This window comes from Chelmon rostratus, chromosome 22, assembly GCF_017976325.1.
Source record: "Chelmon rostratus isolate fCheRos1 chromosome 22, fCheRos1.pri, whole genome shotgun sequence".
Lineage (NCBI taxonomy): Eukaryota > Metazoa > Chordata > Actinopteri > Chaetodontiformes > Chaetodontidae > Chelmon > Chelmon rostratus.
In genome coordinates, this window is record NC_055679.1 from 16,181,964 (window position 1) to 16,198,772 (window position 16,809).

General features: G+C 41.5%; 1 protein-coding gene across 1 annotated transcript in view; it reads left to right on the forward strand.

Annotated features, from left to right (window-relative positions):
- syt1a (synaptotagmin Ia) overlaps positions 1–16,809 on the forward strand; it is a 91,293-nt gene that overhangs the window by 51,824 nt on the left and 22,660 nt on the right. Inside the window, exons 3-5 of the mRNA XM_041963744.1 lie at positions 5,017–5,189; positions 8,828–8,953; positions 16,366–16,533. Coding sequence (XP_041819678.1) covers positions 5,017–5,189; positions 8,828–8,953; positions 16,366–16,533 — 467 coding nt within the window. The remainder of the gene's footprint in view (positions 1–5,016; positions 5,190–8,827; positions 8,954–16,365; positions 16,534–16,809) is intronic.

A 16,809-nucleotide genomic window follows, 5' to 3' on the forward strand; every position in this document is an offset into this window, starting at 1 on the left:
TGGTTCCTTCAGAGAGGTGATTGCTCATCCCTGTGCTTTGCCAGCTTGAAGTACGAACCTGTCACATCTCTGACGCTTCCATTAAAAGACTTCTTGCTTTATTTTGTGCTAGGATTTGTATGTGGGAGGTTAAAGTAGCTGTTCCAAGTGCTGGAATGTGCCACAGATCCTCGGGAGGTATAAGCCTCTGACGAATGCTCCTATTTTGTCCAAGGTTAGAGGTCTCCGGCGTTTTTAAGTGTCAGCAGGATTTTTATAAAAGAAGTGGAGATGTTGCCGGAACTTGTCTGTCAAGTCAGTCACTCTGAGGCTCTGAGTAATAATATATCTGGCACCCATGAAGCCTTTCTAGGTTCATAAGGGTTTATAAATACTAGTATTAATCGTTAAGGAATCATTAATTTAATCCATGTGACTGATTAAAAAGAGCTGCACAGAATCTGGACCACATATTCACAATTTATTAAGATTTGCAAGCATTTATAAATGATTGCCAACATGTAACTACATTATAACCAAAGGACAAACAAAGGTTATCTTTTAACTCTGTAGTCTGCAGTTGTAAATTATTAAGTTGTTAATAAAAGGAAATTTGGTCCAGAGCCACTGTGGTAGTGTCAGAGGTCAAACAATCCAACCAATCGGCTCGATTTTTCAGAACGTGGCAAGCCAAGATTAGCCATTATTGTATCTACAAAGCACTTGTAAATGTTCATTAACAGCTTTAATAAGCTATTAGTTTGGATTACTTTTTGAATGGAGTCTAATTAAAAGTTTGCACCACAAATCTGTATGAAAAATCTAACTTTAAGTGCAGATATTTGACTTTGACTTTCCCTTGAATCTGTTTTGCGCACAATAACAACCAGATTTGCAAATTTGCATGAAGAATTCAGTCTGCTTTTAATCCATCTACTGCACAAACCCAACAATCAGTACCTGACCCCCAGTTTATTTGCTGTATAGTTTCATCTTTTTAAAGGAAATGCTGCAGGTTTTGGGTGGCTCATTGTAAACAAGTCTCATCCAGTATCTCCTCCATTACCACAGCGCTCAGAGGCGAGGCCAAAGCTGTAGATCCTAAAGTTATTTTAGAGCATCAGTCACTGTTTTTCCTCGGAGGAGAGTGCTTATTGATTTTGTCAACAGAGCATCGATTTTTCTCCTCTCCCTCTCCCCTCGGACCATGGCGGAGAAACCACAGCTGAATGCTGGTGAGCAAAACCCCAAAGTGATAGACTGTAATATACTTTTCTGTTCTGATGGGTCCTTTCGGACTTTTTTCGATAAAGCCTTCAAAGGTCTGGAGTTTGACCTGGTTTGTGTTATCTGTTGGTTTGTCGGATTTATGACCACTTTTGGGCTAATTCCTAAGATGAACCATGACAGGAACTATGTGTGTGCGTGTGTCATGTGGCATTTTGTCTTTCTCAAGAGGAAGATGGACATTTTTAATTATTCTTTTCAGTAATGCATGTTTTTCAGCCTCTGTGAGAATGACTCCTTTACCTTTCAAAGTAGCACTGACAGAAGCCAAAAAACATGCTCCTAAAATTGGCTAATTTGTCTGTTATTCCTCTCCATTAAAATGAGGGGTGGGCTGCCAGGTGTTTGGTGTCTGCCGAGAATGAAGGAGCAACAATTATGACTGCTGAAGGGAGAAGTCTGTTGCGAGGTCTCTCATTATTTTCCGCCCATCTGGACGTCATGTTGTCGCTCCGGTACTTAAAACAACCCACTTCTCCCTCCATCATTGCATTTGTGTGTGTGTGTGTGTGTGTGTGTGTGTGTGTGTGGTACCACCTGGGAGCACTAGCTGACTGCTGACTATAGTTGAGATAGGTGTCACTGTGTTTGCAGATGGCTGTCACTGTGTTGTTGAGCTGAGGCAGTCTGTAGGTGACTGCTGCTTGTCCAGTTTCTCCAGCCAGGTCATTGCAGCAGAGCAGCGACATATGTTGGAGGAAACAACAACTCATATGCCACTCACATCAAATCACTGTTTCTGATTTATCAACTTAAAAGCAGTTTTAATCCTAGAAATGCAACAAAGCAGGGTTTTTTGCTTAAAAAGCACAGGTTTTAGTTTCCTCGCATACAAATCAACAAAGGTATAAAAAATGAAGGTGTTATAGATATTAAGTAAGGGATAATGCCCAACGAGGTGTCCGTTATCAGAAATGAATGGACGATGCGGAGCTTCCGCGAAGTCCATTCATTTCTGATAATGGACACCTCGAAGGGCATTATCACGCTTATACCATGGTCACTTACGAAAAAAATAAATGTTATATCAATTATGTTGTTTTTTACCGTTAAAATCATAAGTTTTTCACAAGAAGCGGCTGAGCAGACTATTTAATATCTCTCGTTGTGACACGTTGCCAAGGTAACCAGCTCTGGCCACAGAACCTGCTGCTCAGTTGGCCCCAGCTCTTATATTAGGCCTAATCAGTGGAGGGAAGTGAGATGATTACTTAACGTTATGTTACGTTGCAAAGTATCATTTCAGAGGACAAGTGCACCTCTTACCGCTCGTGTTTGTCCAGAGGATGATGCGAAAATTTGTTTCAAAGAATCAAAGTCCACAGATAGTTTCCTAAATCGATCTTACCAAATAGGTTAAATGAAACTATAAAATCACTCATGTTTTGTCTACTGTCTTGCCGTTGTGATAAATAAACTGTGAAATAACGTATGTTAACGTATGTTCTGAGTTTCTGTTGCCACGGTTACCAACTAGCATTTGAGCCAGCGGAATAATTTAGAACAATCAGGCTATTTGACCGGAACTTCTTTTATAGGTGTCCTATAACACTTTTAACGGACACCCTGCAGCCAATCAGAATCGAGTATTCACCCAGACCATGGTATAATAAACAATATTGCATAAATAATTAGTTTCATGTTTCATATGTTGGTTTTAATGTAAATCTGGTTATTTTTTTAATTGGTTTATCCATCCATCCATTCAACTTGTGTTGCTTAATCAGGCCCATGTCACGTTTCATGATTAATTGATGACACGATCAGGAACCGTTGTTACATACTGCTGGAAACACTGACAGATGTGTGATGTTAATGTCAGTAAATGAATGTACTTGGTGAGCAATTCTTGGCCTCATCATCTGTCTGTAATCTGTTACTGGTGTTCAGTTATATCTTTCATACGTTGGCCGGTATGACCATTAAACAGGAAGTAAGCTGCATTCTAAGGGGAAGAGCTGCTCAGGAGGCGCTTAGCGCTCAAACTGTTTGTGGATCAGTTTCCTCATTTCAGGGTAGCTGCTGCTTTCTTCACTTTGCTGCATGATAATCCATAATTTGTTGTCTGGACTCCTGTGGTTTTAAAGTAGCATTAAAACATGTCATCTGTTTATAAAAGTAGAATTAATTTGCTCCTTCAAGCAATTTAAGCTTAAAAGCCCAAATGATCTTTGTAAGGTAAAATGTGCTACAAGGTGTTTTAGATTTCATACCCTGATATCTGTTCGAGAAGTGATCTGCAGCAGCCGTCTCTTGTTCTTCAGTGTAAAATAAGACAAAAGTGGACAGATTTTTGAAAGATTATTATGATATGTAGCTATTTTTTTGCATTGAATGGGGCCTGTTGTAGTGGTTTGTTCCTCTATTTGTCAATTCACACGAAATAAGGAATTTCTTTGCATTAAAATCATAAAATCATTTTGTTTTCAGTTTCCATAGTTAGAAAGTGGACAAAGAGGGAAAAGATTGTCTGGATCCAGTGAAGTGGTCTGTCGTTGAATCAGTCATCTTATAAGCAGCTTTCTGGTTCTTTCAGACACCAAACCAAATGGTCTATATGTAAATACAAATAACTTTACTTTCCCACCTTCCCAAAAGCAACTGAATGCACCATCAAAGAAGAGTTCTGGCATAAACACAGCACAATAAAGTGACTTTGTCCAAAGCAAAAGAATACTTCTTGTTCTGTATTTTTATAGTTTCAAGACCCCTTTTTATCTTTATGTGGTCTTGAAAATTAAAAATCCTTGAGCCTACAGTCTGCTTTGGAAATTGTGAAAATAACTTGTAATAATAATAATAGTAAGAAGTACAGCCAAACCATTAATTTGCTTTGACATTTTAATTAGCCTAAAGGTTATTACATGACAAGCTGTGTGAGTTTGGGTAGGTGGCACAGTTTTCTCCACACAGAAACAACATGGCTCAGCTGGCAGAAAGCAAATGCTTTGACAAAGACAGGATTACAGGGAAATTGATAATTTGACTGTAGGATTACTGGCAGGTGATACAAAATGTAAATTTAAAGACACCCTCTCACTCTTGTCCTCGAATTTCTGAACTCTAAATGTTGAATTTAACTAATGAGATTAGGCTTGTACGTGGAGGAGTCTGAGAAGGTTTTTGTCTAAAACTGGAGTCCACCTGTAAAGCATTAAATCTCAACATGAAAGACTAATTTCATTCTCTTTTTAAGGTAATACAGGAGCTGAGAGCATATGACTCTGGGTGTCCAAACCCGTTAACCCATTTGGTTTGAATGCATCATTGGCTCGTCATGGTCTTACTGCTGTTTATGTCTCTCAAGCACACCTGGCAAAATCACCACCGCCCTCAGTCCCACCAACTTCTATGTTGCCGGTGATTGCTGTGAAATTGTCAGATGTCTGAGAATCTTTTGTTTAAATGGCAAGTGGAAAATGCCAACATCTGTTACTTCCACTAAATTGGCTGAAGCTGTGCAGTCGTGTCTTGTCCTGCTAGTCAGGACCGATCGTTAGGAGTCTGCCACTCCTTGATGGACCTGGGTGCTGGCTTAGGTGTTGATCCGGTGTGCCAACTCTGCAGGCACACACATTTTCCTACTTTTATCTCACCTGTCAGTTGCTATAATCACTTTCTGGAACTTCGGTTCAATTGCTGCCTTGGCCCACTTCACTGAAATGTTGTTTTCTTCTCTGCAAGATGCAGCAACGTTTTATTTCTCCCCGACGTTTGATCCAAACTCTTTCCCGTTTGCTCTTTCCCCAGTGCCATCATGGGCCATTGTCTCCATTGCCTTTGTGGCAATCATCCTGGTGTTGGCATGCTGCTTCTGCATCTGCAAAAAATGGATATTCAAGAAGAAAAACAAAAAGAAGGGCAAAGACAAGGGCAAAAATGCCATCAACATGAAGGACGTGAAGGATGGAGCCAAAACCGAGGTAAAGACTTTGAACTATTGTTCCTTAAAATTCAGGAACCATCCCCGCATGCTAATGTAATAATATTCTTACTGCAAAACATTTCGTTTTTGCTGGATCCTCTGTGCATGACGTTACGCTAGAAGTAGAATATGATTTGTCCATAAATGTATTTTAAATATATCCAGTAATGTTTAGTGTTTTTCATTCACACATTAATTTTTGTGTTGTAGTTTTATTCTTTAAATGCTGTATGGTGGCAGATTTGATTGGTCAATTTGCAGCAACTCTATCAACACATTAAATTTGTTTTCACCAACAGTATGAAAATAATTTCACTGCAAATATGGCTGTCAAAAATGTCCCTGTTTTAATGCAATGGCTGCTACTGTACTGTATGTCTTTGTACAGCGGTGGAAATAAGTAGTCAACATGTGTGTTTCATTAAACATGTTTCCAATGCAGCTTTTCACATGACATTGAGACATTGGTAATAACCCAATAAAACTACACACATAAAGAAGTCTTGACATTCTAATCCATAAGAAAAAGTTATGTGCAATGAAGTGGAATGACACAGGAAAAAATTACAGGAGCTCCTTATAAGATTTCCATGTGCGCAGTCAGGAAGTTAGTCAGAAGAGTAGCTCAAGAGGCAAGGACCAATCGAAAAGAGCTGCAGAAAGACCTGTGTGCACTCCATCTCCATGCACGCCAGAAGGCTCCATGACTGAAGAACAGTCATGTTGAAGCTCATTTGAAGTGTGCTAAATAACATAAAGACAAAAATCGAACTTTTCTCGAACAATACGACGCAAAGACAAATCTCCTCATGTAATAACAACACAACACCGAGAGAGATAAGTATCTTCATACAGGAAGCACCTTGAAGCTGTCATTGCAAACAAAAGCCTCTCCAGTTAGTGTTAAATAAATTTCAGGTTGCATGTTCAATACGTCATTCCCACTGGATTGCACATCGGTATTTTTATGGATTGAAATATTACGATTTGTGTAGTTTTATTGAGTTCATACCAACATCTGGTCTCAAGTTCATGTGAATGTCTGCATTGGAAATACGCTAAATGTGTTGACGTGTTGAATACTCATTTCCTCCACTGTTTGTATTATGCATTAATTGTTGCCAAAGAGATACATACATTACATACTATGATATTTCTCCACTTAATTAAAAAAAATTGAGTCTAATTACAGGAGAGTTAATGGAAGTCATTTAAATGGCTTCAGAGTGAAGAGAGAGTATTTCAGTCTCTCTTTTTTTCTCCTACTTTTTGTTCCTGTGAGTGTTTCTTTTTGTCATATGAGGACCTGCTCACTTGTTGAAGAGTGTGAGTAACGTTTGCCGTGTAATGAAGTGGTATCCACCCAGAGAAATGACATCACCAAATGATAAACAAATGGAGGGAATTTCATTAAACTCCACCTTTCAAAAATGTAATGGGAGGCACTGGAATGCTGACACTTCAGATGGAGTTAGCACACTAATTGCACCAGCGGAGCGTCATTATGCTGCCGTCCTCAGTGGAAACATGTACTAAGTGTGTTTAATTTGCTGCAACATCTCTGCTATCAGAGGTGGATCCGAACAGTAGAAGAAACCACTGTTTTCATAGTTCATTTGACTTACTTAATGTAGAAGACGGCATAAATTAAATGTTAAACACTCATTTATCTTCTTGTGTAACAGAGAATAGTTTGAAGCTTTAACAACCTGGAAGTTCAGTCAAATAGCTGCAGTACAGTGCATCAGTTAGCTTGTTAGAGGAGGAGATTTTCCATTAATTTCCAACGTCCTGACCGTCTTTGAAGCATCGAGTTTATAGTTTCAAATAACCATTCATCAAAATAAGGACCTCAGTTATTGGTCACCTTAATAGCTAATCTCTGAGATCGGTGAATCTGCCACTTCCGAGGCAAGCGGTCATTTCTCCTGGTGTGCCCAGACTCTGGTGTGTTAACTCCTGTGTGTGGTTGTTTTAATTTGTGTTTCTTCCTTCTATGTCCTCCTTATCTGTGTTGTGTCTGATGACTGTTCGGGATGGTCACTGGCGGTAGGTTCCTAATTGCTGTTGGATCTTCTTAAGCCTGCTGCTCTGATGTTTTTTTGTAGCCTCTTGACAACAACTTACTCCCGTAGATCCAAATATATGTAACTATGCATACAGTACATGTATATCTACTGTATATATGTGCGTACAACCTGCATATGCACATATATATGTATGAGAGAAACACTGGGTGCGCATTGACAAGGTTGAACCATGCTGATGTTTGTGCCAAGCTAAAGTCTCCTGCCTTTTGAATCTTTAATTTCCATTTCAAACGAGTGGCGGCGAGCAAACGTAGAATGATTGAGAGGCTCTACAAGTAAATGTTCTTTTGAAACTGGTGATGAAAAGGAAGCTTTTGACGTACACTAGCATTTGCATTCACAGCTGTCGACCGAGGTGAAATAAATCACACCTCTCCTGGAGCACAGACGCATCAAAGTTGGATTAACCTCATGAAACCATCGGAAATAAACGTTTGATAAATTAGGGGATTTTGTTTCCTCAATCATTTTACCTGCTCCACTTCTCCCCCCTTCACGTCTCAAAGAGAACCTAAAGACCACTCAATTTGGATTCGCTCCCAAAAGGCAGAGGCAACGTGGCTCAGGGGAAAATGTTTAAAACCAATCAGTGTTGTTCAGCCTTTTGCTTTCACATGAGCAACTTGACGAACTGATAGGAGCGGGCCCCCGATGTACATTACAACCCCTTTTACCAACACCTACCCACCCACCGCTGGCATGATGCTTCTAGCTACCATCGGCGTAGGGGATAACATGAAAGCTTTAGGGGTCATGATGGCAATGTGACTGTATGTCTGAGGGCGTAAGCAGACTTGGGAATGGGGACTCACACGAGAGCACCGGTTTGTCCAACAGAGAATGCTCTGCATGCCTAATGAAAGAGACATCTTGGAAGGCAACTTTTGACGCTGAATGAATGACCTTGAGATCTAGTCCTTGCCTCTTCAATCGCATGTTGGTCTTATAACAAACTCCTCCACCACCACCCCTCTTCCACCCGCCCCCCCACCAATGCCACCACCTGCTACCCTTACCTCAGTGCCAGGCTAGCGAAAGGGCAACTTCACTTCTCACTCTCTGCCACTTCAGACACTTCCCAGTTGGTATGTGTTTTTGCCAGAGACTCGATCTGCCTGAAATAACATCAACGGAATTGTCTTACTGTGATCTTTTCCGGAAGCATCTCTCTCTCCTTCTTTCTGTCCTCTCTCCATGTCTCTCTACCCTCCCCCCATTCTTCCTCTAATGCCTGCCCATTGCTCTCATCTCTGGCGCCATCATTTGATCTTTCCTCCCTTTAGACAGAAACACCCAGAGATTGATAGAAAAGCATCATCAGGGGACCAGGCCCGGGGCTTTAGTGCATCACAGAGCATGTCCTGGTGTTAACTGCTATGGTGTTTTAGTGCTTGCTTCCCCCCGTTTCCCCCCTAAAAACCATAAAACAAGTGGCAGCTTTTGCAGGAGTAGGTCCACTGGCAGGACCTGGGCGGGGAACGGCTGGCTGGGTGCTAGCAGCAGCGACAAACAGGCGACACTGACTCTTGGTGGGTGTCTCCTTCAGGCCTTGAAGGATGAGGAGGATGCGGAGACAGGGCTGACTGAAACGGAGAAAGAGGCCGAGCCCAAGGAGGACCAGAAACTGGGCAAATTACAATACTCCCTGGATTACAATTTCACAGAGAATACGGTAAGGATCTGTTCTCCGAATCTCTCTGTGTCTGTCGTTGTTGCCAAAGTTCCTTCGTAAGTATGGTCACACCTCCGATGTGGTCCAACTCTTCATTTCTCCGGAGATTTATCAGGACCTACCCAGGTTTTGCACAACATTCTCCTTTTGTTGCATTCAATGGTCATTGAAGCTTGAGAGCAATCTCACAGGAGTATCATGGCGGTTGGGTCTGTGTATTCGCCACTTAGCCTTGTAAAAGATGCAGTGCACTGTTGGGACTTAGTTCGCCTCTGAATTTCTTTCTTTCTTTCTACTTGATTGAAAACAGCCCCTGCAGATATCCATCTGCTTTATTTTTTCCAGAGACTGAGTTTTAAAAAGCAGAATGAGGACGCACATCAGCTTCCTGGCGCCAGATGTTGTGTGACAGATAATAGATGCGGTGCGTGAACACAGCGCTGTCCCTCACTGGGCTAGCTAACTCCCCATTATAAACAGAACTGACAGCCTGAGATTACACAGTAACACTGACTGCTCCTTCACACACTGAGTCACACACTTGCACAGGTAAATCTCCCTTTCTACACAAAAAACTTTAATCGAAAGAAAACTGTTCTCATAGAGCGTTTAACCCCTTCCCTGATCAGTAATCAATACGTTTTAGCCCTTAACTTGTGCAGTATACATCAAGCGTCAGCAACGGTGCTGATCAAATTCAACACCACTAATGTTCAGTCAATCACACCCTCATTTCTTTTAGAGAAAAAAAAATGACAAAGTGTGGAGTCATTTCATAAAAGGGGAATCATGTGGACAGTATTACATTCGCGGAGTTGATCTGTCATGTAGTGGGAGGCAGTGACAGGTCTCAGGATGAGGTTCTTGATTGCGATGGTAGTAAGCTTCAGAGTGGAGCTAAAGTGTAATGAATGGATGACAGTTTTCACGCTTTGTGACAGTGACCTCAGAGGAGCCGGGCTCGGCCCGCTGCCGCTCCGGCTGCCTCTGAAGTTAAAGGAGCTCACGACAGACAGACCTAAAAACCCAGCGAGGCAGCCGTTCAGCTGACCCACTTTCAGCTCAGATGGGGCGCAGTCCAGAGGCACAGTGGCCTCCAGGAAATGCTTTTTTCATCCTGAGGCTTTGAACACATGCAGTCAATGTGAGCACGAGAAGAGCTGCAGGTGATTTTGGTGGTTTGTTTAAGAAGCAGAAGGCTGCGTGAGGTTTCAGTTATTACTGAGTAGGTGGCAGCTTTTAAAGAGAGGACTTTATGGAGAACAATGATCGTCTAGTCTTTTGGTAATTTGCAGTCAGACGTGATATTTGATCACCACTGAAGCATGAAGATGGTACTTTGTGGTGTTTATCTTATTTTGCGATGAGATGAAATTTCATTGTTCCAGCAATGTGACAGTGCCACAACTGGATGAAACAGCCCAGAATCCGTAGAGATAATGTTCATATTGTATGATTCTACAGCACGTGATTTAAGGCTCAAGTGTACTCCGTATCAAATACTCAGTGTGTTGTCCGACCATGTCTAAAGGCAAAGACTTGAGAGGATGCACTTGAAAGCGGGGCAAAATGCCGGCCGTCATGAAGGGGGCTGAAAACCGTTTCAGACAGCTTCCTTGAAAGCGTGTTTGTTGTTGTACTCATTTGTACGTACAGAATGTACTAGAAGTAGTTGTGTGCAGAATGAAAAAGAGATCCGTCCGACTGAATCCCACATACTGTACTTTCTCACCTCCCTCTCTGGACAGTCGCTGCAGGAAATGTGATGTCGGATTTGGAAACGTTTCGCTGCCTCCCCCACTTCCAACACTGAACTTATGCACTTCGAAACATGCTAAGGCTGTTAGTCCGTAACATTCAGTTTAAATACGAGGAAATAGTTTGCCATTTTCTGTGTGTGGCAAAGTTAGGACGATAGATGGTGTGAAGCAGGTTTAACTGTCACAGACCAGCACTTACTGCCGTTTTTTTTCCTGTAATCATAATGTTTGTTTAACCGCCAGCTAGGGTTTGACTTGATTAACCTTAACTATACCTGATTGATGATAATGATGATGGGTTTATTTGCCGTATCCACAAACTTGCATGCCTTATCTTTGCTGCGGCAGCGGTCAGAAATGTGACCTGCGGGGTTTTGCACGATCATCCAGTATCAGCCTTCTGTCAGGTTGGAAAAACTCGTGAAATTCAGTATCTAACTTCCTATTTATTTAGGGTTTGAATTAGATTTGCATCCGTAAATCTTAGGTGTGATATGTCAGAGATGAAGGACCCACAATGCTACCAGTCAGTCAGTCAGACTGCTTAAGTTGACATGCTTGTGGACTTCTGGAAACTTCTGGAAAAAAATGTCACCAGTGAGCTCTACATCTAATTGTCAAGCCAATTTGTCTCAAAAATTAGAAAATACGCTTCATTTAAGATCTCGCCATAAGCACTGCTAAATAATATACATGAACTGGAAAAGACTTTCTTATGATAGCTTAAAACGGGTGAGACACTGACGTGTGTGTTCAGAGACTGAGGCTATAAGATCAGGCTGAGCGGGAAAAGACGTGCAGATTAATGTCATGTCCTCGTGGCAATGAGTCTCAGCTTTGTTTCTGTCTGTTAACCACCACAAATGGCTGCTGCCCCTGGTGTTGATGATTCCGGGTTTAAACACTAATGAGAGGAAAAGGTTTTGTAAAAGATCCAAATCACTCAGGGAGCGACGACGCGGCTGCATCAGGCAAATACACAGCAAATGAACCACAAAGAGCCCTCTCAGCACAGCAGGAAGGGAATTATAATGTCATTCCTACTTTCAACATCATTACCATTTCCATTGCTCTTTTTGCAGGTCAAGAGCAGGCCTGCTGCATTGTGTCCAGTCTCAATATGTGAATTTTAAGATCATTATTAAGACGGGATGAACTTCAAAACATTCAATTCTTTCTTTTTTTTAATCATTTAGTTCAGAATTTCCCCTAGACAGTTCATTTCTGAAATAACACCCAAATCAGTAAATATTGGCCAGGAAAAGGACTGTTGGTCCTCTTTGGAAGTGTGTGTGTGTGTGTCAGCAGAGCCATGATGCACTGGGACAAAGCTTCCCAAGATAAGCTGCCAGGGACTGAATCACCGTCCTGTGCCCCCTTTGGTCAGCGTGCTGCTCACTGGACTGAGCAGTAACACACTAACAGAGAGGGGTTAACACCAGCAGCCCTCTGCTGTGACAGGGCCCGAGTCCTTAGTTCAACAGAAACACCCACACAGATGTGCAAACACAAAGCCGCAACTGTTTTTCTTTTTACTGTCAAAGGTGTAATTGTCAATAGTCAGGTGATAATAGGTATAATTAGTGCTGGAATATTAGATTATTTGATTAATCGAGCTATAGAGTTGCTGAATGGGTGCTGGTTCTGGAGCTGTTTTTCCCCATTTTATGTTCCCATTTCAGGTTTTTCTCAGTGTTGATCAACATAAGGTCACATGACTCTCCCGGATTATTTAAGGATCATATACACGTTTATATAAAGACATCCAGTTTTCATTATTTAACCTAGTTATTCAGAAATCGTGTCCATTATCACGTTACCCTTGAGCCTCGGCTGCTGAGGCGCGGATCAGAATGGTAGCCATCACCATAGTTACTGAATTCATCTAAAATTGATAGAAATGTAAAAGTGAACTGATTCAAGCTGTAGTTTTCTCTAATCATAGTCTTCTGTCTGCTCTTAGCACACATTTAACAGGATCTTAATCTCTGGAATTGGATGTTTCTTGCCGAAATGCATCTTGGGTGTAGTTTTATGCACACAGGCTTGACTTTTTAATCAAAGAACCAGATATTTTCTCACACAGTTGTTCATCTTTTGTACTGATGATTTAAGCGGGAGAGTTTCATGACAGTCCAAAGCTCAGAAGAAGCACCCAAAATAGCAGCTCTGTTGGGCTCGTGTGCCCCCTCCTTTCACACAACATCTAAAATTGATAGGTCCATGTCACAGACTGTGCGCTATAAAGAGGTCAGTATCTTTTTTCTGGCCATTGTGAAAGATGAAAGCACAGTGTTGAAGACTGAATGTCACCTACACCCCAAGAGTCCTGTAACAGATAGTTCCCCACATCTTTAGTCTTAACCCAGTAGAAGACTAAAGCGCCTGGACAGCGGTGGTTTAGAAGGTCTCACATCACAAAATGTTTCCTTTGTTCTTCACACAATTTCTTTTATACCAGGCTGCATCTGATTTGACGTCCATGTAGCTGCTGTCAAACACCGACCCGACCACTGGTTAATAAACCTCCATCGCAGGTCCTCAGTCAGCCCCTCTTGTTGGCGTAAACAAACACCTCAACTCATCTATAATCTTGTCACATACTTCTACTTTTGCAGCATTGACCTTCCTTATGGTCTACTCATCCTACCAGATTTCTAAATATTGTCTAAATTTAGATTTTTTTTCTTTCCTAAATACTCCAATACTTAATGTCTTGTCAATTTCCTTTAATTATACATTGTAATGCTGTGTATGGATTTTTGTTTATTTAGTCAAACCTCATTCATCTGATTTGTTTTCATTTATCTACTGTATATTACCAAGGGCATGTGTCATTGATTCCGTTTAAATAAATATGTCCTCTGGTGATGGCTCGGTACAGGATGGCAAAATTGCCTTTTTTAGCAAAAAGAAGGGTTTGACCTGGACATTATTAGTTTGAAGTAGTTTGAAGATGTCACCTTGGGATGTGGGATGAGTAGTTTCCACTATTTGTGTGAGTATTTTAGAGAATAAATGATTAATTGACACAAAGAAAAGATTAACTGATTAAATATTAGTTGCACCTCTGGTTATGATGTAAATTACCCATTCAAGAAATAAAACAGTTAAATGAAGTGGTAGCAGCTGTAAAATTACCATCTAACACCAAATTACTCAGTTATTGTAATTAAAGGGGGTTTTCCTAAAAGTCATTTCTTCCACTTAAACCAATTTTGAGAAAATTAGGATGAATTTAGGAAAAGCTCAGTCGACTCATATTTGGGGACTAAGTGAAATTTGAGAAAAAAAGGACGAGGTTTATGCTTGATTGTACTTTCAGGAGTGCTTCCTGCCTGGTTTGATCTTGAGCAGAGGTGTTCCTAATGAGATTTGGGAAAACTCGACTTGAGCTGATGCTGCGACCGTCAGCTGCAGTGTCGTACAGCACGAGGAAAGATATGATTAGCCGAAGCAGCAAACTACACACCCGCATTTCCAACCACATCCGGCTCTTATCGCTCTGCTAAAGCACCAGTCCTCTTCCAGTAAAGATGGTGTGGCATGCTGTCTCTGCCACAGACTGTGCTGATGGATGGGTGCAAATCAGAAGGACAGCATGCAAGGATGAATTGGTACACTCAAAATCCAAGTGTCACTTCACAGCACTACGGTGCTAAACGTCGTTATATTTAGGTTCAGGTAAATCACTGCTAGAATAATGTACGTCTTTTATTTGCCCTCTGAGGTATGTAAATACTTTGCTGTAAGTGATCGTGATAAGCTGCACAAAGAGGTGCAATTACAGAAGCTATGTTTAAGTCAGAGTGGTCCATTGAAATCCATACAGACAGTCAAATCAGTGTTTTCAAGGTAATTTCAAGGAAATGTTGTGCACAACCTGGGGAGCAGTTAATTAATGCAGGATTCTGTCCATGATGTTCTCATCTTGTATTCATTATGGTCATGTGTGATGTTTGTTTGTGTGTTTACAGTGTACATGTGTGCATCTGTAGTACGTTTACAGAATGTTGACGCTGTGTGATCAATGCATCATTTCATGACAACCTTTGCCTTACTGGAATCACACCACCATCCAATACGGATCTGTGCAGCAGTATTACAGTACAGTGTAGTGCTGAGACAGTGTATAATATGGGAATGGTAACATTAACCTGTGCTGTATGCAGTTGAGGTGTTAATGCTCACACTCTGAGATGAAGCACAGGGTCAACTCACCTAAACATGACGTCAATCATCACAACATAAACCCATCATGAAAATGCTAACAAATTCATGTGAGGTACATTTAGTTAGTTTAAGTTTTAGTTATATCAACATTTGCCACGGAAAGAAGAAGTCTGGAGGAAGAAATCATTTAATTAGTCGAATTAAACATTAATACGTGGAAGCAAATTGCCAAGAGTTTTTAAAGCTGAAGCGTCGGACGGAGGCCAAGATAGAAGCACAGATGGACCTGGGATTAAAATAGAAGCACTGAGTGATGAAGACTTTTGTGCATTCACTGAGACCGGGGCCTGATCCAGGAAAAGCTCTGTGGGCTAACTTAGCTAGAGAGCAATGCACATATTTACATGTAGCTTTAGAGATTTAGTCTAGCCTGGTATGGCTGGACTGCCTAGATCTAGTTTTAAGGGTCTACTTCCAAGACCAATCAGACATATCACATGATCTTCATCAGCTGTGGGAATTTGCATTTGGATTTGTGAGACTGATTATTTCTGTTACTATTTCCAAACTAAAAAGTGCTGTGGATGAAGCAAACTCCAGCCGCCAATGAAGACCATGTGATGCAGGTGGAAACTGTCAGTGGACCTTGAGTTGGGATTGTTTTGTCAAACTACTGTTTCCAAAGCCAAGAATGAGCTTTCATCCTTCAATTCAAGTTTCAAGAACATTTTTTATTTGTTTACCTTTTTCATCTGAATACAGCTTGTCCAAAAAACTGTGTTCCTGTGGCCTGAATTAAAATCACAGTTTTCAGAGCAGTTCTGCTTCTCACAATTTCTCAAGTGTCTCAAAGTGCTGCCTGTTCTCTGTGAGAAAAAAGAAGCACAGAAAAATGTATGATTTCCTGTCTGTAAAATTGGGCTTCCTGCATGTTGGTGGTTATTTTCCTCATGGTGATTACCAAGTGGAGGTTATTATTTCCTACTTTTTTTTATTTACCACTGTGTCACTGGGAGCACCACCCAGTAAGCTGATGCAGCTCCTGACAGCTGTAGAGCAGCATGGCTGAGTGCCCTGGTCAGCCTCCAGATTGCAGCTTGATGGCTGCCTGATAGGAAGTTGATTGACTGACTAGCTGGGCCTCCTGAGAGGCCTTTGAGTAGAAGCTCTGACTGGCAGGTCAATCAGCCTCACAGGCCCCCCATTGTGGTTATCAATTATTGGCCTTACGTGAAGAGAAACAGCCCTCTCATTCCGACTCTGACACATCCTAACCTTTACGATATCTTCTAATATCGCAGCCATATCCCAGAAAAATGACACTGAATCATCATTCTGAAAGAATAATTCCTACTGACGTCAAAAGAGACTAAAAAAATCCCATCTGAGTTCAATGATTAAGAAATATTTCTTAATATAAAAAAACACTCTGATCATTATCATCATCTCACTTTCCAACCCTTCGTCTTCCTCTTTCAGCTCATTGTGGGGATCATTCAGGCCGCAGAGCTGCCTGCCATGGACATGGGTGGCACATCTGACCCATACGTAAAGGTCTACCTGCTGCCTGACAAGAAGAAGAAGTTTGAGACCAAAGTCCACAGGAAGACCCTCAATCCTGTCTTCAATGAGCAGTTCACCTTCAAGGTACCACGAGTCCACCGGATGCTTAAAAACATTAGCTTTTGTGTCGCCGGAGATCTTTTGGTTCCACTGACAATCTGATTTGCATGCAACCATGAATGCTGGGAAGGTGTGGAGACAGCAACCAGCTGGCACATTAACAAGCTCCTGACAGAATCTCCACACACACACACACACACACACACACACCGAGGCTCACTGTGATTGGGATTAACACAGGCAGATGCATGGCTACACCCTGGCCTTACCTCAGCCATAATGGATGCGTGGCTGTTGCTC